Source organism: Helianthus annuus, chromosome 16 (genome assembly GCF_002127325.2).
Source record: "Helianthus annuus cultivar XRQ/B chromosome 16, HanXRQr2.0-SUNRISE, whole genome shotgun sequence".
NCBI lineage: Eukaryota > Viridiplantae > Streptophyta > Magnoliopsida > Asterales > Asteraceae > Helianthus > Helianthus annuus.
The window spans coordinates 23,792,053-23,819,374 of NC_035448.2; the positions used below are offsets into that span (position 1 = coordinate 23,792,053).

A 27,322-nucleotide genomic window follows, 5' to 3' on the forward strand; every position below is an offset into this window, starting at 1 on the left:
TAATAATTTAATGGAAAGATTTATTATGCTTAACTTTTAGATTAAAAATAAGACCTAAAAGGTGAGAGGAAACCACTTTGCTGTTGTTGGGGCACTAAGTCTATAGGGTTAGTGGAAATTTGAATCTTAAAATGATTAATTTAATGTGTTAATGGGTAATGGACCCCTAATTTAATATTATCCTTTTTTTGTCTTTATTTTTATCGGTTAAAGAGGTGAGACTTGGAACCTAAAATGCGTGGACTTGAAGGATAAAGTAGTCACATATGTTGGTAAGAGTTTCTTTCTAGATTGATTGATCTCACTACATTGGATCTCTAAATAAAGGTAAGTACTCCATAGGCTATTTGTGTTATTTACTTATTTTCCCCTTAAGAACTCATTTCATGTATCATACTATCTCTATTGTACAATATATATAGACGATGCACGCATAACCCAATTAAATTACTTAATATAATGAGAGACTCATCCGGGCTATATTCCGAAAAGTCTGTCGAGTTGAGACACCTAATAAAATAGTCGTGGTTCGAGAAAAAAACTAGTTTCTTGATAACAGAATTCGGTTAATCTGTTCCCTTACTACAAACTGAGCCATACCACTTATTTGAACATGTCAAAAACGTTATTGACCCTCCTTTTTTAGAAATCCGAAGATTTTTTATGAAAGTTTGTTTAAGGCGTTTTGTGCCTTTCCCCTTAAAATAGTAAATTTCACATATCATACGATCTCTATTGTACAATATATAGAGGAGCTAATACTTCAACATGATAATAGAGCCCGAATAATTTATTTAATATAACTTGTAAATATGTCGGAGTTATTTCCGGAGAGTTTATTTAGGCACATAGTTATATAGAGCTAGGTTCTGATACAAATAAGTTTTAACATACAATATGAGTTTAACGTGAGAAGTGAAGGAGAAAATTTTCTTTTTAATTTTTTTCCATCTTGTTAAGCACGTATTTTAGTCCCATAATCTAAAAATAAACCGTATTTTTATATTAGTAGTGTAATTACATAATTACTCTGCTAGAGTAAATTAATTTTTTTTTTCAATTAAACATCATACTTAAGTAGATGGAAAAGAAATTAAAAAAAACTTTCTTTACTTCTCATATTAATATCATTTTTTATGTTAAGACTCATTTGTATTTGATTCTTACACTAATTATATAACCTAGCTTGTAAGTGAAAACCTATAAAACACGATGACAACCGGATGTTCTATTAGTTTCTTCATAATGGAACTAGTTCCCTTAATACAAACCGAGCCCTGTCATTTGTTTAAGCATGTCAAAATGTTACATAATCAACACCATTAGAAAAACGGAGGATTGTTTGGATCAACGTTTTTTCTTTGCATTTGAGTCGAGCATAATTGCATTTGTTTTGATTATCTTTATAATTATAACGAAATGAGATTTTTTGGATTAACGTACAGCGGTACAAAACAAACACTTTGAAACGTGTTTAATTATGTAGTTGCGAGTAGACCATACGTATGATTTAAGATTCCGACTCATAAGATAAATGAAAATACACATTGGGTTGATCCTAAGTTCCCTTCTTTCAAGTGAAACAATAACGCTCACTTGAACTCAACTTGTAAGTTTTCGTTCTAGCTTCTTACTAGTTCGGGTTTTTACTAAAATCTCGCTCGTCGTCCAATTTTTTTTTTTTAAAAACTAAATAACCTTTAACTTCTAGCTAGTTTAGTTGAGTCTTTGCAGCTGGGTTCTAATGAAAGTTCTCTAATGGATTCATTAGATTCTAGTGTAATATTTCTGACTGCAAATCTTAAAAGCAACTAGAAACCACTTTCAAAAAATTAGGGTTTTTGTTTTGTCCATTAGCCATGGTTCTAAAAAGATTAAAAATGATTTTTGGGTTTTTAAAAGGGTTTAATTTTTAGATAGTTAGTGCTTTCAATTCAATTATACATATGGACAAAGACTTGCTACCAAATACCATTGAAAGGATAGTGATAGACAATAAAGATGCCACTCACCTCATTCTTTTTATCATCTTTTCTTTATTATATTAAAGCAGTTTTAAGACAGCTCCACACCTCAAAATATATTGACCAAATCTTTTTTAAGAATGTAAGAGATATTGTGTGACAAATTAGTGTGAATTTTTAAATTGGGTTAAAGAATGGTTTAGTAAGATATTCAACTTTATAGTAATTGGTATAAACCTCAATACTAGATAATCTCAAAACAAGATATTCATCTGCATATTGTTTTAATGTTATAATCATAATGAATATCGAACACTATGTGTATGGGTATGGGTATGTGTATGTGTATGTATAGTGTACATTTGACTGACCTTAAGTTATTTAATGGATCGAATTGGATCTACTCAAATTAGTCATTGGTCAATACATTATCAACTTAAAAAGGGTCCAAATGAATGAGCACCACCTACGATCATTGTTTGTTTCCACAACCTAGTCGTTGTGACTAACACCTTTGGCGTTGCCGCCATTGCCACTCCACGACTGCCACCATCAACGCGCCCACCACCGTCATCCCCTAACACGTGATTTACCTCCCCTCATGTTGGCCGTGAGACCAGTCAGTAGGGATGCCTAGTGGTGACTTACACCATTTTTTGTCACCCCATCATTGCCGCCACCGCAACCATCTCCACCTTTGTCACTAACCATCATTTAAAAGATACAGCGGGTGAACCTATTTTGTTACCTTTTTTAAAAGTGCTCATTTTAGCCCGACTCCATTTTGGACAAAACTTGGTTTGACCCGAGTCATTGATTCTTATAAATGGACCGTTTTGACCTAAAATTACTTTTGCTCACACAGACCCGAACCCATATTAATCCGTCACCAAACCCTCCCAACTATATTAATTTGCGGGTTTATACATAGTGTATCAACAATAAAATATAAGCCAAGGTTGATGGTGTTTTTGCATTTGTTCTCTGAGTCTCGGACAGCTAGGCGTTACGATTATTATTCTCTGAGTCTCGGACAGCTAGGCGTTACGATTGGTTGTTTCCGAGGTTGATATCGTTTTTTGCTGTTTCTTCAGTTAGAACAATAGTTAAGTTGAAGCCATTTACTTAAAGGAAGTGATTATTCCTGTTTGTAGAGGCAAAAATAAATATAAAAAAGGTTCCATTGCCGGGAATCGAACCCGGGTCTCCTGGGTGAAAGCCAGATATCCTAACCGCTGGACGACAATGGATGGTTGTGTTAAATTTACCTTTGTTTCTATACAAACCTTATGGGTGATCAACTGTTGGTCAGATCTAACTGGACCGGCTTACTGAAGCAGCCCATTATCACATAAATGGGCCAAATAAAATGCTTTTGTTCAGTAATTAGTAATCAGTTTTTAAAACAAAATCTGAAGTCAAACTTTTTATCCTATCAATATTGCATATACATTCAGTCACTAATTTATACATATCAACTTACAGCAGCCCATATTGATTCAGTGACGGATCTAGAAAATCCGCCAAGCGGTAACGTTTTATAAAAAAAGCGGTAACGAAATCAAAAAAACGTCAAATTTTTCCAAAATGTACACTAATTTTACACTACCGCCGGAGCGCCAAGCGGTAGCGGGTGTTCCCCCTTGTAATGAAGTAGATCCGCCCCTGTATTGATTTATAGCAAGCCTCCAAAAGAAACCGGAAGATGTTGTGGAATATGATCGTCGTATCACCATGAAGCTTAACGGGCTGACAGAAAGGGTTGCTACCATTCGGCAGCAATAAACGGAGTTGCAACTATCCATTGATGCGATCCGCACGCGTTATGAAAATGCAAATGTTGTTAAAAAATTAGATTAGGGTTTAATGTACCATTAATGACTGTTTGTAAATTTGGTGATGATGAATACAATTAGCCGTTAGAAAAACATATGGTGAGACATTTTGAACTAACCGAAGAGAGAGAGGACATCCGTATATCTATATCATTCACAATTACAGCTTCAATATTCCATCTTCCACGTTATTTCCACTTAGTCCTGTACTTTACATACGGATAAAAGAGTGATTGTAGACTGGCCATAGGTCCAGCACTGTATGTCTTTTCTTGGTTTTGCTGGTCTTGATTTGCTTCTTCGTTTTGACTTTGACCTTTCTCTATTTCCACCTCTATTATTACTTCTCCCTATCCCCTTAGTACCGAGCAACGAACTTGTCTCTCCAAGAAAAGGCATACAGTGCTGGACCCAAATGTGATAACTTGAAATACCCTTACTAGAACACCTTTAATACTATTAATATCAATTTTGTTTGCATTTTTTTGTTGGACCTGTTTTGGCCAGTCTACAATCACTCTTTTATCCGTTTCTTCTTCGAATATAAAATTATTGTCACAAAATAATCTAGTTATTTTGTTATTTTTTTATGAATTTGAGTCCACTTCGTATGGCCTTTCAATCTATTCGACCCAATTATTTTACTTGATTCCTTTAGCATAATCCATATGACTTGCCACTTCAACAGTAGATATGTACTTTCATGACGGACTGTATTTAAAATTTAAATACACTTGGAGGGAAATGGTTTAGTTTCAAAGTGGTAAAATCTTCTAGTTATGCTATATAACAGATTAGGGTACTATTATCATAACATAAATGTTGTAACCCTATTTACACTTATTTTTATCACAGATATCTTAGACAAAAAGTGTTTCAGGTCAACCCGACCCGTAAAATTACATGTTTTGTCCTAAACCCGCTGTCTTGGTAACCAACTTGCGCTGTTGCGTGACTTGCCATTCTTCCACCTCTAATTATTTTATTAATGAGATTAGGGTATTATTGAGATGATATAAGTTATTCATAAGACTTTATTCGTTACATGAGTATTTACAACCATTAGATTCTATGTGTATATGATATAATAACATTAACAAGTATACTGTTCAAAAAAACTTTTCCATTTCTCATTACAAAAAATAAAAGTCCACGTACTTTTTTTAAACAAATATGTTCTCGTTTTCTAAACAAATAAGTCCCTAAACTTATAAAAGCCCTACTATATAATCATTGCAACATCAAATTGAAGACGTATATAGATTATCTTTTGTACATAAAATTGAAAGTTTTGGTGCAGCTAACCCTGTTTTCTTATATCTATTCCAGTGTATGTTTTTTTCTCGCGGGTCTGTAGTTTATCAGCTTTCACAGGTTCACAGCGTCTAGGCTCAGCGACAAATCTGCCTAAACCACAGGTAACAGGGTCCATTTTTAGTTCTTTTATTTCTTCTCATGTATATACTAGCAGGATGCCCGAGCGATGCGGTGGGAGCTAACCCCCCCCCCCCCCTCCCCCAAGCTAAAATGCTAAAAACTAAACCCCTAAAAAACCTAAAAAATCAAAAAAAAAAAAAACACACAAATTTTTTTTTTTTACTATTTTTTACATTAAAATTGGCTACTAAAAGTAGCGATTTTTTTATAAAAAATGTTAATTTTTTTTTGTGTGTGTTTTTAGCTATTTTTAGGTATTTTTGGTTGTGTTCACATTGGTTCTCGCGGTTCTCGCAATAAAGAGTGGTTCCTAACGGATCCTTCTCCTATATATATATATATATATATATATATATATATAGGATCCTGTAAATTAATCCAGAAGTGTGAGAAGTGTATTATAACACTATATATAACACTATATAGCATCATATAAACGCCGTATAACAATATGTAACACCATATAACAAATATAACACTATAGTTTGTCTGATAGCATGTCTATGATAGATGTATAGTGTTATATATTGTTATATAGTGTCATATAGTGTTACATAGTGTTATATGGTGTTACGTATTGTTATACGGTGTTTATATAGTGTTATATATAGTGTTATAATACACTTCTCACACTTCTGGATTAATGTACAGGATCCCTACCCTATATATATATATATATATATATATATATATATATATATATATAGGGTAGGGCTAGATAGAAAACCCTATATATATAAAAAACCCGAGAAAACCCAAGCTCCCGACATTTTTTTTTTTGAAAAAAATAACACATGTAATATACATGTTTTTAAGACTTTTGGGCCAAAAAAATCAAAAAAGCGCCGAAGGGATATTTAAAAAAAAAAAAAAACAAGTTTCAGCAATTTTCAGCGAAATTATGTCTTTTTTGCTTAACACGTGTTAGGAGCTGAAATTTGTTTATTTTTTTTAAAAAAATCCCTTCGGCGCTTTTTTGTTTTTTTTGGCCCAAAACACTCTAAAACATGTATATTACATGTGTAATTTTTTTCAAAAAAAAAAAAATGTCGGGAGGTTGGGTAAAAATGGCTTCCCATTTGGGTTTCCAGAGTTTTCTAAGAATTTTAGGGTTTTTTATCTAGCATTATCCTATATATATATATATATATATATATATATATATATATATATATATATATATAGAGGACCGCTAGAATGAAAACCACCTCGAGTTGTAAGAACCGCGAGAACCACACCATCCGGGTCGCCGTTGACCAAGATTTTTTTTTACAACTAGATGTGTGTATTATAAACACATTCGTAAAAAAAATTTTAAACGCCGCGGCCGAGGGGGTAGTTTTTTACACCACAAGTTTGGTGTTTTTATTTTTTTTTTTGTTTTTTTTACACCAAACTTGTGGTGTAAAAAACTACCCCCTCGGCCGCGGCGTTTAAATTTTTTTTTACGAATGTGTTTATAATACACATATCTAGTTGTAAAAAAAAATCTTGGTCAACGGCGACCCGGATGGTGTGGTTCTCGCGGTTCTTACAACTCGAGGTGGTTCTCATTCTAGCGGCCCCTATATATATATATATATATATCAAAATCGAAGTAATTAGGTAATCCATTTCATTTTGTTGTGAATGGTTCGGTCGGTTCGGTTATTATCCTCAACCGAAGCCGAAACCAAAGTCATCGGTTAGTTTTTTTATTAATCAATTGGTTTTTGGTTAATCACTTCGGTTTATTCGGTTAGATTGAGGATTTTTGGTTTGGTTTATTTGATTTTAGTTAATAGCAAAAACTAAACTTGAGCTAAAACTTTTGCTTAGAAATATATGAAATTGAGGCATAAATAATGAAATGAAAGTATAAATATATGAAATGGAGATATAAAATATGAAATATATGAACGGGAGGTATAAAAGTTAGAAATATACAAAAATATGAATTATTCAGTTCGATTAAGCTAATTTTGGTTAAGCGAGAGTACAAAAAAATTGATAACCGGTGGTTAATTCGGTTTTCAGTTAACTCAGATTTTGGTTAATTTGGGTTCGGTTTCGTCTGTTTTCGGTTTGGATTAGGTTAACGATTTAGTTATTGCTCAGCGATAACCGATTTTGGTTAATAATCGATAGGTGCGCGCGATGTGGTGGGAAACATAGGCATTGCCACATTGTGCATTGTTCGGTTGGTTAGATTATCTTCCTCAACCGAAATCGTGGTCATCGATTAGTCAGTTTTATTAACCAATCCGTTTTCAGTTAATCGGTTTGGTTTATTCAGTTAGATTGACGGTTATTGGTTTGATTCATTTAATTTCGGTTAATAGTCAAAACCAAACTTAGGCTAAAACTTTTTATTAGAAATACATGAACTTTAGGTATAACTACATGAAATAGATGTATAAGTACACAGATTTGAGGCATAAATACATAAAATGGGTGTATACATATGAAATACATGAACTGAAGGTATAAAAGCAAGAAAGATACGAAAATATGAATGGTTCGGGTAAGTTAATTTTGGTTAAATGAGGGTACAAAAAATCGATAACCGTTTTTGGTTAATTGAGGTTTCGGTTAATCAGGTTTTGGTTGTTTCGGTTCAGTTTCCGGTTAACGATTCAGTTATTACTCACTCTTAAACACTCTTAATCACGTAACATATCAATTTTAGTTAAAAAAAAAAAACTATAGCAATACTATACTTAAATTAAAGAGAATAAAATACTCGTTTATATGATGTAATTTAAAAAAAATATATATATATTAACGTATCCAAAAGTTATGACCATTTAAAAATCGTGGAGGAGTTAGTTTTTTATAAGGGGATTAAGTGTAATATAGATGAGAGAATTAAATTGACGGTATTTAATCGTTTGACATTCTCTAGCTATTAAACATTCTGAGATAATAACAAAGTATGTTGGCTTTAATCACTTGTACACTAATGCATCATCTACCTGTACCTTTTAATCCACACGCCAATACTGACCAAGACGACTATCGAAACGTCGAAAAAAATGAGTAGGTCGTCGCGATACTTTTGTATTTTTTTTAAACATTATCGTTTATAAGATATGCCAAGAATACGTAAAAGAATTATAAGTTTGTTGTGAAGAGGGAAAAGTGTAACTAACAACCAACCTATAATTATGTTAAAACTCAGGGATTTAAGTGTAATAAGATGATGGGTTAAAATATAATTATTGTTTAAAAGAAAAATTTACCCTCATTTTAGGGATGTATTTATAAATTAAAAGGAAAAAACTTCTTATTTTTTAAGTATCTTAAAATGTGTCTCACTCATTTAAGATAATATATATATATACCCAAGAAACAAAGGGCTGTTTTGCTTTTTTTTTTTCCCTAAAAGCTGAAATTTATGTGATTATATGAGCATGTATTACCCATGGTTTGAGAACCGAAACGGCGAACCGACTTGTACCGAAACCGGTTTCAAACCGATGGGCACACGAACCGGTTGAACATGTAGGTTTGGGTTCCTCTCCTTGAAACCGGTTTGAACCCGAAACCAGTTTTGACTTTCTGTTGATCACCGAACCGGTTTGGGGCTACGAACCGATATGTGCACCTCTATGTGTTGCTACTAGTGTTTCACCTGAAGGCAGGTGTATAAGTGTATAACAATCGTTCAAATAGAAAAAGATTAAGTAGAACGAAATTTAAAAAAAAAAAAAATAGAAAGGGTTTTTGTTTCATGTGGATTGAGTTAGTCCCACATCGCCACAGAGCTGAAGTGTGGCTGGTTTATATGGCTTAGGTGGGTGATGTCTCTCGTCCCTTCGGGGACATCTGATAAAATTGGAACGATACAGAGAAGATTAGCATGGCCCCTGCGCAAGGATGACACGCACAAATCGAGAAATGGTCCAAATTTTATTTAAACTGTGTCTGTGAAGCTATCCTTATGAATTAGCCTTAAATTGATGATTTTATACTTAAGTCTCTCTACCTTGTGAAAGTCATGATGTTGGTAACTAAGACATTAGTAGCATTGATGATATTATGATGCTTATAGATCATAAAAAGAATGTGTAACACAATGATGAATCTCAGTGATTGCTATGATAACTGGTTGAATTCCAGACTGAACACCCTTAATTTATTTATACTATATATAGCTTTAGAAGATTAAAGTTTTGATGAATACCTCCTTAAAATAAGATCATGGTTGCTTCACTGGTACTTGGTCATTTTGTTCAACATAGCCATAAAGATGTCTCTCCAACATTTTAACGATTGTTATACTATTTCTTAATTTGTAGATAATATTTCTTAGCAGAAATAAATATTAAATAGCTTTTACACATTAATTTTAGTGGTGTTAAAGGTTAGCATTTCTTAAATGCTTTGTCTAGCTAAAGTTGAACTCAAAACATTGGTTGGAGCCCTTCAATTGTTGAAGAGTCTCTCCAAAAATAGGCGTATGCCACTTTAATACAGCGAATACACGGTATTCTTTAGTAAAAGACGAAAGAATAGTTCACTTTGTATTCACTGCATGGCTGCGTGCTTTTAAGTCGTTGCACCTGCTTGCTTTAAATAGTGGTTTTCACCCCTGTTCTTCCTCTAACCAACCGATGTGGGACAAACAATAAATACTAATTTTCCCAGTTTTCAAGCCTCTTTACTGGTTTCATATCATTGCCCTCTCCTAATTGTTGTTCTTAAAATCTTTTCTACTCAATAACTGCCACTTTTGTTGGAGGTTGACGCGACCGGCAACTGAGTCATCTGGATTCAAAACACCTTAGCAGAATGCGCACATGAACATGAATTCTTGATCAACCCTTAATGTTACTTAAATGTTGACAATATCTTACTGTTTATGTCACTTTAAACTATTCTCATTTGAACCGGTGTTTAGCAGCCCGGACCGTAGCAGATTTCAATAATATTTTTTGTTTATTCAATATCTCATTTTCTGATTTATTTTTGATTTATCAATGTGTAGGTTTACTTAGCATTTTGGTTGGTTTAAAGGTATTAACAACATCTAAAGAAAAATATGTTAAAATGTAAAAAGAAATTATGTAAAAAAATCCTGTTAAATATATGTAATATACAATAATGATAAAAAAAGGAAATACATGTTTACAACAGAATGATAAAAAAAGGAAATCACAAATTCTATATTTTATGAATATCAAATAAAAATTGTGAAAACTATTCGTGATATATTTCTAATATTATCATGTTGTATGATTTAGCTATGTGTTAGTTCTGATATTATCATGTTGTATGATTTAGCTATGGTTTTATTGTGTTAAAGGAATAATTGTTGGTGAAACTTCTGATTAGTAATCCTTGATGCGAGGCGTACGACCTAAGGCGAACAAGAAAATGTTATTAGGAGTGTAAACGAACCGAACGTTTAGCGAACAGTTCGTGAACCGTTCAGCAGGAAGTTCGTTTTTGTTCGTGAACGTTTGGTAATATGTTTGTTTACATTCGTTTCTGTTCACTACTTCACTTGATTATGTTAATTTGTAAAAAGTTTTTAATGTTTTTTAATATTTAACCTTCCCTTTTAAGTTTTATCTTCCCCACTAAACATTAGTTAATAATTATATTAAAAACCAGTAAGGTGTAATTTCTTATCTAAACATATAGAAAAGTTGGACACTAAAGACATTTTATATGAGATATGTTTAAGTAACTTTGATATATATGTTTTAAGCTAAACTCGATTTATCGTATGGTGCTTGTAGTAGATTCTTGTGTCTTGAATTCTTGATTTATCATTTAATGTTTGTATTTGACTACTCATGTCGGATGTTTAAGGTTAATGGTGTTTTTTTAGTTTCAAGTTTAATGTTTGTTTGTGTATATTTGTGTTCGTTTGTATTCGTGACTAGTATTCACGAACTGTTCGCGAACAACTGAAATTTCTTAACAAACGAACACGATTATGAACTTTTGTTTGACATGTGTTTGCGAACAGTTAACGAACATCTGTATTTCCTTAATGAACGAACACGAACATGGCCTCGTCCGTATTCGTTTGGTACATGCAATTAATATGCATTTACTCTTTCTTGCTTATGTAGCTTTAGGCTACACACTGAACATGAGTAAGTTCTTATAAAATCATGTCTAAGTAAGGAAGTAAGGGACCATGACATACATGTGTGGAATAGATTCCATTTTGAGCGAGTTGAATAAGCACTATCTCGTTGAATTGTTCGCAAACACAATTCTTTAGACAGAGACTCGGCTTCCCCTCTTTGCAGATTGTAAATATTCCCCCGATAACAAAGTGTGAAGCAAAGTAGCAAACCCATGTTTGAACAAAAGTTAAGACCCTCATTCAAGTTCTTCCCTTCTAAATTAAATAGATTCATGTGATAAGAGGTTAATGACTCGAGTGTCCGAGTCATATGTGGATCGGTGGATATGTGGAAGGAGAGCGAAGAAAAGGACATACCTTTCACTTTTCACCTTTCTGGATTTAAATTGAATGTAGAAAATTTACTTGAATTTTATAATACAGAAACCTTGAGGTGTCACCAACTCATGCAATTTGTTAGTTGACAATTGCTACAAGTTTTATTTGATAGGAATTTTGATATAGTATTTTTCTCATTTGATAATATATATCAATCTTTCTCAAGAGTTCTCTTTTATTTTTCGTATTTCCGCTATGTTTGATCATATCGAAAAAGGCTGGTAATAAGTTCTTTCAAATATTACTATTTGTCCCTCGCGTTCTAAGAAATGTCTATGATCGAGTAAATAGATTTATGAATAATTGGGTTAGCTTGACATGGAAAAGACTTGTGCATAAATACGCTAGAACGACTTTCCAACAGCTCACGAGGGTCTCAAAAATATACCATGTTGTCGGTCTATAACTTTCGGGCAACACAATTTGTGATTCTCTCAACTGGAATATAAACGTCACGCTACTTGTGACACAAAGAATCATAACATTAGGACTATAATAAACACAAGATAAATATTACAACCATAATACACGTATAATTCGACATCGACACATCATACGCTCCTAGCATACATACAACTGATCATAAGACCCACATTATATGAGGGTGTGATTATGTTTATGTGTAACCTCCAAATGCAAGGTTTTTGTGAGTTGTAACCTCTAAAACTTATCTTTTTAACTATTATGGTAACATAGTTATATAGATCTCTAAGACTGCGGGGTATGGGGCGGGAGTTTGGGCGTGGGTAGCGGGAAAACGCCCAAGCCACCACCCCGGGTGGGCATGGGTTTTGGCGTGGCCCTTGGGGCATGAGTTTCAAGCCGGGCGTGAGGCGGATTGGCCATCCTAGTTGGCTGAATATCATTGGCTCACCCGCCACGTCATAGCGGGCCATCCCAAAAGTTTTGAATTTTTAAGTTCAAACCGTTGGCTTGGCCAAGCGGTCACCCCAACCGGTCACCCAAACCCCAACATCCTCTATAAATACCCCCAAACCCCAACCGGGTGGTCCATCCCAACCCCCACCGTGGTCCCAAAAATTCGACAAAACCCACCCGCTGCCCCAGCCGGTCACCACAAACCCAACATCCCACGAACCCGCTATGGCCTCCTGGACCCACCACGAAGAACTTGCCCTAGTCACAAGCGTCGTTGACGCTATGAAGGGGCGGCCACCGGGCCAAACCAAATATTGGCCGGAAGCTTTCGCGGCCTACCGACTAAACGTCGGTAACGACCGCCACAACATGAACGCGTGCCAACATAAATGGCGCGAGCTACGTCCCAAGCTCGACCGTTTCAAGGCTTACTACGAAGCCGTTCCCGGGGGCGAGTTAAGCCACGAGGACCGGGTGGCGGTGGCGAACATAGAGTTTCGCGGCAAGGAAAAAAGGGCGTTCGACAAGATCGACCTTTTTGAAATTTATTTAACGCTTTAGGTTTCTTATTTTGTAATTTTTAGGTTTATGTAATTTTACAAATAATGAAATATGTTTTTTTTTATAAATGTTTGTGTGATTTTTTTAAATTTTGTATATTTTTTTTTATAAACTACCCTGCCACGCGGTGCACCCAACCCAAGCCCCACCATACCCCGCGGACACGTACCAGGCAGGGGGGGGGGGCTCCCATTCCACGTGTCATCACCCGCCCCAACCCAAGCCCCACCATACCCCGCAGTCTAAGGAAGCAAAAAGTAATTTTAGTAAAAAAAAGATGCTTATGTGTTTAAAAAGGCCTTCCAGTGGCAAGCAGAAATGGTTTCTGTTTATCCCAGTTAACGACATCCTAATCGTACGCCATTAAAAAAAAAATATGGTTTCTGTTTATGTGATTAAAAACTGGATTACAAAAAAAAGGTAAAGTGGGCCCATTAGCCTTCACTTCCATGCCCATCACCATATTTACACTTTTGCCCTCCACAACCAAGTCAGACCCTAAAGTCAACTTTCACCACCATGAAACACCAAATTCATCCATCTTAAAGAATCTGCATCAAAGATATGTCAATTATTTAGAGATTCATACCACTCTTGTTTAGGGGTTGTCATTATCCGGTTAAACCGAAAACCAAACCAAATGAAAACCATAAAAAACCAAAGTAGATTACAAATTCGGTTTGGTTCAGTAGAAACCAAATTGGGTTTTCGGTTCAATCTAGTTACAAGTAGCGATGAAAAATCGGTATTGGGTACCAAAAAATACCAGTACCGAACCGTAGCGTGCCAATCGAATTTCAGTAACAATTCGGCACCCATTTTTGGGGGTTTTAAGGATCGGTACTTTCGGTTCGATACCCATTTGATACGGTACGTATTTTACCCAACTTTTACCTACGAGGACCGTACCGAGCACTTTCGATACCAGTATCCATTTTTGGCGATTTTCTGGATCAGTACTTTCGGTACCAAGCTCATCCCTAGTTACAAGTTACAACTTTAGCCCAAATATTATTTAACCCAACCCAACACTAAACAATGATGGTGGGTCAAATCCACCTACCAAACCCGATTAGACATAGCACAAAAAAATTTACGCGATATGATCCACCCGTTACCCAACCGACCCGACCCGCATGATTGGAGACATACCACTGTTGATTCTTTCTGAATTCAGTAAGGACTGGATATATGTTCTCAAAGGCGGTATACGTCTCATCTCGGACCTGAAAAGTCAAAATAGATGAGGGTTAAAGTCAAAATTTTAAAACTAAAATTAAAATTTGGAATTATAAGAGGTGAAAAGGTCCACACACCTTGGCTCCTGTAAGAACGATCTTCCCGGAAACAAATATTAGGAGAACGATTTTTGGTTGTTTCATTCGATATATAAGTCCCGGAAATAGTTCTGGTTCATACTGCATGGAAAAACAGAAATAAGTGTGAATAATAAATCAAAATTATAAGAGGATATAGATGGCATTTCGACCCGTTTACTTGGGAATGGGTCGATTCAGGCGGTGTTTTATCTCAAAATAGTCAAATCAAAATAGTACAAAAAGAGGAACGGGTCAAACAGGTTGAAAGTCAACCAGCATCTATTATCATAGTATAAAACATCCTAAATTGTTTTATCATAAGATTCAGATATAAATATATTGATGTTGTTCTTTGGGTTAATTCCACATATATCCTTCTAGGGATTAGGATCAAATACAAAGGCTCCTTATTGTAAGAAGGGTACAAAGGCTTCTAAAAAAACCCACTACACACAAAAAAAAAAAAAAAAAAAAAAAAAAAAAACCTAGACACCCACCACCACCCAAAAACCTAACCCCCCGCGACAGAAAACCTTAAACTCACACTTGAAAAGGCACCATGAGAATACGCAAGGCCTTCAAGTCGAATGGGAAATTTTACATCACACGATCCAACGATATTCTGAATCTTGAAATCCTACAAAGCACCATAGAAAAGATTGTTGATGTTAAAACGGCCGAAAAATTGTAATATATATCAAAAAAGATGATAAAACTTACCAAATATAAAATATAAAGTAAGGTACACGGATGGTCCTTGTGGTTAACTTAAATTTTAGATTTGGTCCCTAGCTTTTCAAAAGTACACAGATGGTCCCTGTGGTTTGCACTTTGCAACGTATTTAGCCCCCAGCTAACAAGTCTATAGGTTTCAGGAGGTCCAAGTTAGGGACTAAATGCGTTACAAAGTGCAAACCACAGGGACCATGTATGTACTTATGGCAAAAGTTGGGGACTAAGTGCGTTACAAAGTGCAAATCACAGGGACCATCCATGTATTTTTGGAATGCAAGGGACCAAATCCAAAATTTTAGTAAACTACAGGGACCATCCGTGTAGTTTATATAAAACTAACGAGAGATAAGATATATACCTTAAATCTAGCAGGGAATCCAAGTTTCTGAATAATTCTGGCATACTGAAGACCCAACATTATGCAGAAGACGGTAAGCGCAAAATTCAAAAAGAAATTGACGATGTCGTATAAAAAATATATGTTAAATTGATGAAATAAAAAATTTAGAGCTAGACTGACCAATATGCCCATTCTTATTTGTACAAAAGAAATGATGCTGATTTGGTGAACAAGTGCATTTGACCAAGAGAATAACCGGGTGAACAATTTCATGAAATTACGTAACGTTCAAGTTTATTTAAGTAAAAATAATATACGACGAAATTTTAGTATGTCATAAAAATTTATGCTCTTGAAAGACCTTGCGTGCTGCCAGTTTGGATTGCTGTTCACTCTTGGCTCCTGTACATACCTGTAGAAGCAATGTAAAAATTAGAAGTGGAAATAGGTGTGTTAGGTAACGGGTCGGGTCAGGTCGGTTGCGTGGTTGACCCAGCAAAAAATGTATTCCCTTTTTTCTTTCGATTTTATCACTAGCTATTAGTGCATTAAACATGACAAAAAAAGGTTACTATGAATATGTTAATCTACTTTTATTTATGAAGTAATTAAAAGGCTTATAAGCATTTATTTCATTTGGCTCGAAAATTTAATTTTACAAATTCGTTTATAGCTGATCTTGTAAACTTATACGACCGAACATACAACTACAAATAGTGAAATTTCTCAAGTCTTTGAACTATCAAATCAACTTTACATATTGAAAGATGATTTGACTCAAATTAAAATTATTAAAAAAAAAAAATTATGATTACGAAAAAAAAACGGCATAGTTACTTGGTAAAAAAGACTACGACCAATTTAACTAGATTGATTTCACAATTTAGGGATGAGCATTTGGTACCGAGTACCGGTACCGTACCTACCGAGCCATTTTCGGTACCAATTCATTACCCACTTTTTGTGTTTTTCGAGATCGGTACTTCGAATAGCGGTACCGTACCGGCCACTATCCCACTTTTTGTGTTTTTCAGGATCAGTACTTTCGGTTCGGTACCCTGGCCACTTTTTGTACCGGTACTAGTACCCACTTTTCTTCGGGATCAGTACTTTTGGTTCAGTACAACAAGCTCATCCCTATTTCACATAGAACGTAAAGAAACCGTTCTTTTGCGTACAAGATGGAAAAAAAGAAAAATAATAATATTCATACAAACTAAAGGGTGAAAGCTGGACTTGCCATTTTCCCAGAGGCGAAAATCAAGGCAGTTGTTTTTGGTTCTCTTATCCTCATGATTACGGCAGCAAAACGCTGTATAACAATAAATAAATGTATCATCAACAACCAAGATTTCCATGATCGAGAAACAACGTTAACAATTTATAAAGGAAGACTGTTTTGCGTATCGCTGCGAAATTTATACCTTGGGGTTATATTCCGCATTACGAGCTTGTAGGGCAATCGCCTTAAGGTCTAGCTTACAATCAAGATTCACGGTAGATACAATATTCCTAAAAATATTAACAAAACAAAATATATCAATATAAGAGAATCAAAGTTCAAGGATAGCTATCAACTAATGAAGCTAAACAAGAATCTGTACAGAAATTTTACAAATTGAGCTGCGTGCGGCAAATTGATCGAATAGTATAACTTCAATATTGTAACAAATCCGTATGAAAATATTAATCAAAATCACATTCCCATGCCCCCGTTGACCATCCACTGTAGCTACATGACATATTTCGTTGATAACTTCTACAAATAAATCCCCGAAAACATGGTTTTAAAAAACCGTTTGAGGCGTGCGCCTCGAGGCGAAATGGCCAAAAAACGAGTCTGAGGCGCGCCTCATGGTGTTTTTAATGTATATGCGCCTCAGAGGGGATGAGGCGCTAAGAAAGCTGCGCCTCAGGGGATTTTGATAGTTGTTTTTGATGTTTTTGACTTTTTGGGTCATGTTCAAGCATTTCATGTCTTTTTTAAGTGTGTTTTTGATGATTTTGATGAATCTGATGATGAAATTAGTTAGTATTATTATTTTTATAATATATATAACTTTTATATTTATTTATTAATACCGCCTCGGCCTTACGCCTCATTTCGCCTCGATGCTTACGCCTCGTGAGGCGAAGGGAAAACGCCTCGAAACTCGTTTCCGCTCTTTTAAACCTTGCCCGAAAATAACAAAAAGTAACAAATTCACCGTATAAACTTCTGTACATTCAGATGAATCACATAACCCAAAAACTCCGATTCAACAACCATCGCATATATAGAACATATCAGAACCTATTCACCCGCAAAAACGACCAATTTACAATTCTATACCCAAACATCCTAAACCAACAATATAAACATATATGAAACTGCTTAGAAAAATAGGTTCTTCTATAACGATGGTATCAAAATGTACGACAAAGCCACTTACTGAAGAGTGGGAACGATTCCAGATGGGTGCTTTTGGAGATCAACTGGTTGGCTACCCTCCAACACTTGATTTGCCATAAATCCCTTTTACTGTTTTACAAAAACTAAACTTCAATAAATCAAATTTACCAACACATCAATAATCAACCAGTTTATTCTTCCACATTCTTTTCCACCTTTCTTACATAAATTCACAAACTTTCTTACAAAAGATTCATAAAACTGATTTTTAACAATTAGTGTTTTCCAAAATCAACCATTCTCCTACATTTTTTCCACCTTTTTTTACATAAATTCTATGCAGTTATAGCAGTCCAAAATCGAATAGCGGTCAAGGTCCGCTATATGATATAGCTGTGGTATAGCGGTAATTTTTATACCATGCATAATTTATGTATTTTTATATATATAAAAATATATCTTCGAAAAATATTAAAAGTAATATCAAAATTCATAGTAATATCATTCCATTATAAAAAAAACGTGTTGCAAATCAAATACTAATAGCAACTTTGAAGTATTTAATTTAAGAATTAACACAATCAAACACCGTTACTGCTATAACCGCTATAGGCCACCGCTATAGTACACCGCTATAGTACCGCTATAGCGGTATTTAGCGCCGCTAATAGCGGAACCGCTATAGGCCACCGTTATTTGGACCGCTACACACCCTGAGGTCCGCTAACCGCTATAGCACCGCTATTGACTGCTTAGCATAAATTTACAAACTTTCTTACAAAAGATTCTTAAAACTGACTTTAAAAATCAGGGTTTTCCAAAGTAAACCATTTCTCTACATTCTTTTAAATCTTTTTTACATAAATTCACAAACTTTCTAACAAAAGATTCATAAAACTTATTTTAAACATCAGGGTTTTCCAAAATAAAAGATTCTTTGCATTCTTTTCCACTTTTTTTTACATAAAGTTTTAATCTTTTTCAAAAAAGATTAACACCAACTGATCACTCATGTCAACACAAATCACTACAATTAACCCACAAAATAAAGCCAAAAATCTAAACAACAGCCGTATGATCGACCTTTTAGGGTTTCGGGGTCTAGGGTTTGCTCCAAATTAGCAACAAAAAGGTGGTCTTTTAGGGTTTTGAGACTGAAATAGGATCAAAATCGGTGCAATATGAAAAGGGGTTGAAGAAAAAGCGGTAAAGATTTGAAAAGGGTGATCTTTTTATATGAAGAGATGATGATTTATAGGTTTTTGTAGAGAGAGAGAGAGAGAGAGAGAGAGATTGGAGAACAAAGAAAGAGGAGAGATCTTGAGGCGGTGAAAGAAGACTTTTGTGGGTGGATTATGTTGTTGGTATTTGAGGTTTCTGATTATTTATAGACTCTCCAAAATGCCCTTTTGGGGATTTGTTGGTCCGTGTTGGGGTGAGGGTATAAATGTAATTTGATGACCTAAATAGTGGTGTTGTTTTGGGCTTATACAGAGCATGTTTGGTATTTGAGTTGGATTTGGGCTTGTATGTGTAACGTATTGGGCTTATAGAACTTGGGCTTTTGTAAATAAGATTGAATTGGGCCGGTTCATGCTCTTTAGTCTTCACTTTGGAGTTGGATTTTGTTTGTAGGTGGATGCAGATTGCAACCCCAGGGATGGAGGCTAAGCCCAAGAAGGTGAATGGTATTTGATAATCCAGAAATCGCGGTGAGGGAAGACAACATGTTCTTGTGGATGATTAAGTTTCTGTTTAGGGTGTATGGTTGCGATGGCTAATGTGAGTTGGGACTCATGAATTTAGAGAGAGAGGTGGACGAATTATATAGAGAATTGTGGGTTATTGGTGTCTTATCTCTCTCTAATACTCTTTATATACATTCAAGGGGAAACCTTATTTTATGATACTTAAGCATAATTACTTCCATCAAATAGTTATTTATTAATTCAGGCTCTCCTCTTGAGCACAAGCTCCATAGTTGTATAACCACGACTAAAATGCAAACATGTAGTGTTGCGAGCACATAGTACCCTAGTGTTGACAGCCTATACCACGACATCTGGTAACCCACTTAAACTGGTGTGCCCCACCCGATCTATGACCGTGGGCTAGGAGGCAACAGTAGGTTACGGCAAACCGTTTGTTCCGCATAAACGGGTGAGCGTGCAACATGGCACAACGGTCCAAACCTTGGACGATTATAAATACCAATCTTCTTTATAGAACAATGTTATTATATCTTACCTTCAACTCTATTCTATATATTGTCATACTTTTCACCTCCATATATACTTAGTTATTTACTCTCAAAAAAGAGTCTTTTTTAATGGTAAAAGATAATCTCATTCATCACCAAAATAGTTTGATACAGACTTAAAAAAGAGTAACCCCAAGGAAAAATTCCTTCTCATGTACATTATATGTGCAAATCTACTCTAATCGTTTGGCCACACATCGTACCTCTTTGTTTTAAAACAATAGTTTGAATCCTAGTAAGGACATATCTATAAACACTTAATTGTCTTATCATATTAAAGGATATGATGAGAGTATATATAAGTGAATACAAGAGCTAGTTGCCATGTAAATTATGTGAATATTTATAAAGTTGTGTGACATGGAAATAGAAATAAAGATTGTTACTTTCGAATATCTTGTCATGCCATGACGTTGACAGTTAACTATTTAGGTAATCACTTTAATTAGGACAACTTTAATTACCTAATATTACAATTTAAACACAATTGATAAGCAAGCACCCACCCACTAAACAAAACCATGAAAAAGACACCTTCACCAGGACTTCATGTGAACCATTCATAGTTCCAAACTAGCATAGCTGGCCACATGATGTTCCCACAATCAATAAAAAAACAAGAAAAAAGCATGACAAGTGATTTCATCAACTTTGTCACCTTTTTCCAATTACATAGGAAGAAAACCACCAAAATACTATATTTTTGTTGGATATTTATAGGGGTTAAAATAGGTGAAGTTAAATAATTTTCTATTATCGTAAATGCTTTAGAATATATATATAACTAGGTTAGAACCCCGTGTATTACACGGGTTGAATAAATATAATTTTATATATTAAATAATAAAAAGTTATATCTTTATGAACCCTGTATATTGTATGAGTTAAATAAATGTAATTTTATATATCAAATAATAAAAACGTTATATCTTTAAAAACCACGTGTATTACATAGATTAAATAAATGTAATTTTGTATACTAAATACTAAAAACGTCGTATCTTTAAAAAACCCGTGTATAATCGGGTTGAATAAATCTACCAAATAATAAAAAATTGCATCCTTAAAAACCTCGTATATTACACGTGTTGAATAGATCTAAAAAAGAGTTATATCTTTAAAAACCATGTGTATTACACAGATTAAATAAATGTAATTTTGTATATTAAATATTAAAAACGTCGTATCTTTAAAAAAAACCGTGTATAGTCGGGTTGAAAAATCTACCAAATTATATCCTAAATAAATGTAGTTTTGTATATTAAATACTAAAAACGTCGTATCTTTAAAAAAAAAACCCGTGTATAGTCGGGTTGAAAAATCTAACAAATAACAAAAAAATATATATATCCTTAAGAACCCCGCGTTTTACACGAGTTGAATAAATATAATTTTGTATACCAAATAATAAAAAAGCTATATTTTTAATAAATTAGGATAACATTTAATATTAATTTATTATTTATATATATTTAATATAAGATAAGTAGATAAAAGAGGTATTTGTTTTAAAAATATATTAAATTAACAATTTAGATTTGAGGATAATATTTTATTAAAGTATGATAAGATTTAATATTAATTTATTATTTATTTAGTTAATATAAGATAAATATAGTTTTGAAGATACCTTCAATGAATGACATGTGTCTAAAAGTTGGTTTCTTGTATTATAGTAGTTAGATTAGATTAGATTGATTAAGTTTTTATAATATTTATTTATATTTTAACTGTTTTTAAAATATCTATATTTTATCGGCTTTTATTTTTATATAAGGGTGGAAGGAGTACTTCTTAAATGGGGAGTGGTAAACTTTTTCTTTAGCCAATAATTTCATACCATGTCAACTCTTCACTTCACTCCCTATTTTACACTAAATCACTAGGGGTGCTCAAACACATGGAGAGTTGTAAATAAATTTTTTTAAATAAAAAAAGAAATGTGTGATTGATTGAAAGGGGTTGATACCCACCATTAACACCCTCTGTCTCCTCTCTCTCCTCTCTTCTCGCATCGGTGACTATTCACCGTTTTTTCCTCTCACCGCTCACCGAAGAAGGGGTGGTATCCCCTGCCGCGCGGTAAAAGCCACTCACCGAAGGCTTCCCCAAACCCACTTCTTCCAACCTAAAGTGGGTCAGATTTGTAAGTTTCAAGACATCACTAACGAGATAAGTGATATAAATATGTGAACTTTTCAACGTGTTACACATAATCACATAATTATAAGTTAACTTAACATGCATATCACCAATAGAAGAAATCTGATTGATATCATGACTTTCTCTAGTAAATACTCTTTGATTATTTAAATGCAAAATTCGCTAATTTTTCTCTAATTTTATCATGTGACACATCCCTACATTAAAATTATCGGTTTATTTTCTCTAATTTTATCCTGTGCCACATTCTTGATTTATCCATGATCTATCTATGCTTTTAAGAAAACAATAAATTAAACACATCTAATTATTTTGTTATTTTTCATTAAAAATATTTACATTATATCTTTTATAAGGAATTTCATGTACCCAAATGGGAGGAGTTATTGAATGGACTAAGTCTTGTTGGAAAGTTTATGTGTTTAATCATGATCGAGTAACTTGTATTGGGGCTTTCATATCTATGGACAAATAATGACTTTATTCAAATTATTAAAACCAATTCTTTGGAATAGTTGTTTTATATATAATGGCTTAGTTACATTTTTTTTTTCAAATATGCATATCTTTATACCTACTTTTTATCCAATATCTTACTTTATTCACCGGAAAAAAAACCTTTTTTTTTATTTCAAGCTCAGTGGTTGAACAGTCGGTTGGTAACCGACTAGTTGGGCGTAGGTTCGAATCCTACTTGAAAAGCTTCCCTTGACTTTTTTGACTGTTTGTCTACTCCAGCCGTAAGTAAACTTGTAGAATGGGATGTCATCCACTTGACTCCTAACTATGAGAAATAATTTCCCTCCCAAGTTATCGAAAAAGAAGAGGCCTACTAGCTACGAAAAGGCTCCACACGTATGACTGGGAATTAGGGCAAGAGAAAGGGAAAATCGTCTTGATTCTCTTAACTTTGGGAAAATAGTTAGAATGCAAAAGAAATACACGCTTCACAGTTTAACGAATTAAAACAAGCTTGGGTTCAAAAATGGCATTCGGGTAGAAGTTTGCTTGGTCGGGCGGTTCTAAGCCTCGAACACCTTTTTGGTCTGATATTCTATTTTAAAGTAATTAATACATTATTTGTAATTACAAAAGGTTATTATCATAGTAGTAATATAAAGTAATTAATACATTATTTGTAATTACAAAAGGTTGTTATCATAGTAATGAACCAAAATCCCCCACTTGTAGTGGAGTGGTGGAAAGAACCTTGGGTTTCCTTGGAGACCCGGGTTCGATCCCCACCTGCTACATTTGGGGGTAAGGGCAATGAGGGCAAGGAGTCCCGTGGACACAAAGGACCGCGAGCCTGAGCCTGAGCCCGTCCCCGGTTTTCATCCGACTGTTACTCCAGCGAGGCTTCTCGTGTGGAGGCAGAACGGTTTCCGGGGGAAAGCCGGAACCAAGTCTGATAACCAGTGCGGACCCGGTTAAGACAACGTAGTCTGGGCAGACTTGGCTAGGGCCCCCTGACTTGGGGGGTGTGGGAGCTGCTCTCACAACCTATTAGTAGACTCTCACCTTTCAAAAAAAAAATAGTAATGAACCAAATATTGAACCCATAGACCGCATTGAACCCATTATTCCTCTATATCTAATTTGTTAGCCTTTAAGATAAACATACCATTTAATTTGATTCATTCATGAGTAAATAAGTGATAATTCTCGTATCTAATCAATGATAATCTTAATCTTTAAATAAATGCGATTTAAATATTTTCTGCTTTGGAACTAAATATAAGTATTTCACTCATTTAATTGTAACTATTTCCCTCATTTAGCACGTTAAGTAAATTGATACAAATATCTATATATAAGTGTTTACATTTCTTCTCAGACAATTGGCGACTCATTATCTTGTCATATAGTTCAATGTTTAATCATGTCGAAAGCATAATGTCAAGAGGAAAAAAAATAAAGGACACCCACCACCCAACTTTCCCACCAACAAACAAGTTGTATATTGTTGATTGAGTACGGTAGATTTGTCTTTCAATCATAGAGATTATGTTTTTGGTGATATATAGACTATAGTTTATAAAATTATGGTGGATTTTTAATCAATACATATATATTGTAATGGTATTTGTAGTTGTTTTCGTTATATGTTAACTTTAGAATATAAGAATAATAAGAAGATTATAATAAATATAAGAGTTAAATGCCCGGAGGTGATTTCATTTTATATATAATTCGGTTAACTATAAAGGCAATTCGACCATATAAAATGACTGAATTGCTCTTCTCATTAACATAAAAAATGAATGAAGTTAATTCAGTGGACTAAAATGGCAACTGTGAAACCTTTTTGGACTCTGTTGATGCAACAAACACGAGACCAAGGATGGTAGCTGAGTTGGTTAGGCAAAAAGGCTGAAGGGTTCAGCCTTGCCTAACGCAGGTCGCGGGGTCCCCCCACGTTTGCAAAACGTGGAAGGAGGTTCACTAGTATGTACTTGTTGTTTGCTTTAAAGTTCTTTCTCCGAGATGAGCTCGAATCCAGAAATGAGAGCAAACAGAATGTGTGTGGTGTATGTGACGAGGAGTAACTTGGAAATGAGCAAGTACTCTATGAATGACCAGAGATGAAGGAATCTCTCCACCTCGGAATGTCTTTTTGGAGTGAATGAGCTGTCTTCTTATAGGGGAAGACATCTCCTCAAATGGTATGTACAAGACTAGTGGAACCTGTTTGCAATGGAGGGTTTCCCCTTTTGGGGTTGAAGGCTTTGGACCCCTGGGTAATAGCATGTATTGTGCAGACCTGCTCTGCTTTTGCGGGCGTGGGTTGGTGAAGCGAGCTTTCAGATGTGACTGATTACTGTTGACTCCTCGCTTTTCCCACTTTACAGCTTTTCAACCGGTGAACCATTTAACCTTTTAAGCATTTGCATATCTAGTCACTTTATTTAATCTTGGGCTACCCCCGTCATCAGCCCCCCCAAGTCAGAGGTTTTTTGGGTAGTATGCTCAAAGACTTCTGACTTTTATGCATGTGTTTTATTGCTTGAATGTTTCAAGGGTTCGTTGCTTGAAGGTTTGAGAAGCTGAAGGCAGTTAATATTTGAATTTGAATTTTAAATGATTGACAGTTGATTTGATTGGTGTGTGTCAGTTGATAGGGTGGCGGTTTTGCAGAAGTTATTATTTGCCTTTATTACCCCTATCATAGGTTCATATTTATTTTATACTTTGTGAATCCTTTCCATTTTACTCATCATTTCTCCAAGTTTCTTCCTTCTCTAAGGTTAGTTTTCTCTATATCTTTCATTCTTCGTTTTTTGTTTCTTCAAAAATGGGTGCTCTTAAGGACTTAGCAAAGTCATTTTCTCGCGTAACACAAGAGGAGGTAGATTTATTTTGTTTGGAATATGGCATTGATAAAAAATTTAACCCAACTGCCCCTGCTTGCGATGTTTCTGTTGATAAACCAATCCCTGGTTCAATTGCTTTGTACTGTCGTCATTTTTAATGGTCAAATCTTCGTTATCCCTTTTCTTTTTTCGTTTTGAACTTGCTGGAGTATTATCGGGTTTCTTTTGGGCAAGTTCATCCGAAGGGGATGGCTAGGGTTTTGCATTTCGAGGTTTTATGCCGTGCTCTTGGATATGACCCTTCTTTGTTGCTTTTCCGGCGATTTTTTCGTTTGGCTAAGAATGGTGACTGGTTCACTTTTGAGACATCAAAGGTTGATACTTGCCTTATTTCATCCATGGTTACAACACTTGGGTCCTGGAAGGATCGCTTTTTCTGCGTTTCCGAGTCTATTGTTCCTTTTAAAATGGTATGGAGGCATCCGGATGCTGTTCTTAATGATCCGGAGCCTTCTGAATCTGAGTTGAATGATGCCTTTCTTACAGCCATTCGGGGGTGCCCTTCGAGGGTTCGTCCTTTCCCCGAACATTTGTTAGTGCTTTTAGGGGTTAGTAATATTTGGGGGAAAGCCGATCGGGATCCGGTGCTAATGAGCATTGGTATGCATTTTCCCCTTTTGCCTTTTACTCATTTCGTTTTGCTTATGACTTATTTGTTTTTGTTTTGTTTTGTTTTTGTCAGTCATGTCTGCTTTGGATTTTATCAAGAGTGACGACACTTCTGATGTTGTGTTTGAGGATGCCCCGTCTGTTCCGGGTGAGAATGTTGTGGTTCGGACTGCCGAGCAAAGGTTTGAGGGCACGGGTTATGCTAGTGTTTCCAATGTCAAGGGATTTTCTAAGTCCAATGCTCCCAAGTCTTCAACTCGACGATCTTCTCGTCGTTTGTTGAAAGCTGGTCCTCAATCCACTTCTACTGAACCAGTGGATTTGAGTGATGACATTGAAGTTTCGGAAGATCAAGTTGAAGCAGGTGTTGAGAAGGACAAGGAGTTGGTTGTTCGTGGTAAAAAGGTTCAAAGCAAGAAGGTTGTTTCTACCCTTGTTCAGGAGTCTTCAAGCAGGGACGTTGAAGGGTTGAATCCTGAAGGCACTTATGTGCCTGCTTGGTTAGTAAAAAATGACGACACCTTCAAGGATGCTGCTGTTTGTGAGAATGCTCTTAGTCATCTCGCTCCTCCTTCTGTGCACAAGACCATTGCTGAGATGGATGATGACTTAATGTTGTCTCGGATGGTTTTAAGCACTTGCAACCTTGCTGCTATGCTTCCTCAAGGTATTACTCGTTTTCGTCAAAGGATGCAAGAATATGAGGATTTCTCCAGGAAGAAGGATAAGATGAAATCCTCCCTAGCATCGATGAAAAAGGAGATAGCTGGTTTTGCTGAGAAGGAAGCAGCGTGGCGGAAGGAGGTTAGTGATTTGAAGAAAATGCATGATATTGAGATGGGTGATTTGAAGAAGAGTTTTGAAGCTAACTTGCTGAAGTTAAAAGCTGACCGGGAGGCCTTGGCTGTTCAGCAACAAGCCTTTCGTGAGGAGAAAGAAGGGTTGAAAGCTTCGGTTGGCTGTGTTACTGCTGACAATCAGTGGTTAATTG

General features: G+C 35.0%; 1 protein-coding gene and 3 non-coding genes across 4 annotated transcripts; 1 reads left to right on the forward strand and 3 right to left on the reverse strand.

Annotated features, from left to right (window-relative positions):
- Positions 1-3,142: 3,142 nt before the first annotated feature.
- TRNAE-UUC lies at positions 3,143-3,214 on the reverse strand. Its single transcript has one exon. It is a non-coding gene; the product is annotated as a tRNA-Glu (tRNA).
- Positions 3,215-9,027: 5,813 nt separating this feature from the next.
- Positions 9,028-9,130, forward strand: LOC118488629. The gene has a single exon (XR_004885173.1). It is a non-coding gene; the product is annotated as a U6 spliceosomal RNA (small nuclear RNA).
- Positions 9,131-9,638: 508 nt separating this feature from the next.
- Positions 9,639-9,759, reverse strand: LOC118488618. The gene has a single exon (XR_004885162.1). It is a non-coding gene; the product is annotated as a U5 spliceosomal RNA (small nuclear RNA).
- A 3,664-nt stretch (positions 9,760-13,423) lies between these two features.
- LOC110916345 (TATA-box-binding protein) lies at positions 13,424-19,274 on the reverse strand. The gene is made up of 10 exons (XM_022161090.2): positions 19,009-19,274; positions 17,966-18,054; positions 16,958-17,045; positions 16,774-16,845; positions 15,895-15,945; positions 15,552-15,596; positions 15,003-15,095; positions 14,456-14,557; positions 14,292-14,365; positions 13,424-13,690 (listed from the first exon to the last, which is right to left on the reverse strand). Coding segments are annotated over exons 2-10 (603 nt in total). The 5' UTR covers positions 18,043-18,054; positions 19,009-19,274; the 3' UTR covers positions 13,424-13,689.
- Between the last annotated feature and the right edge of the window lie 8,048 nt (positions 19,275-27,322).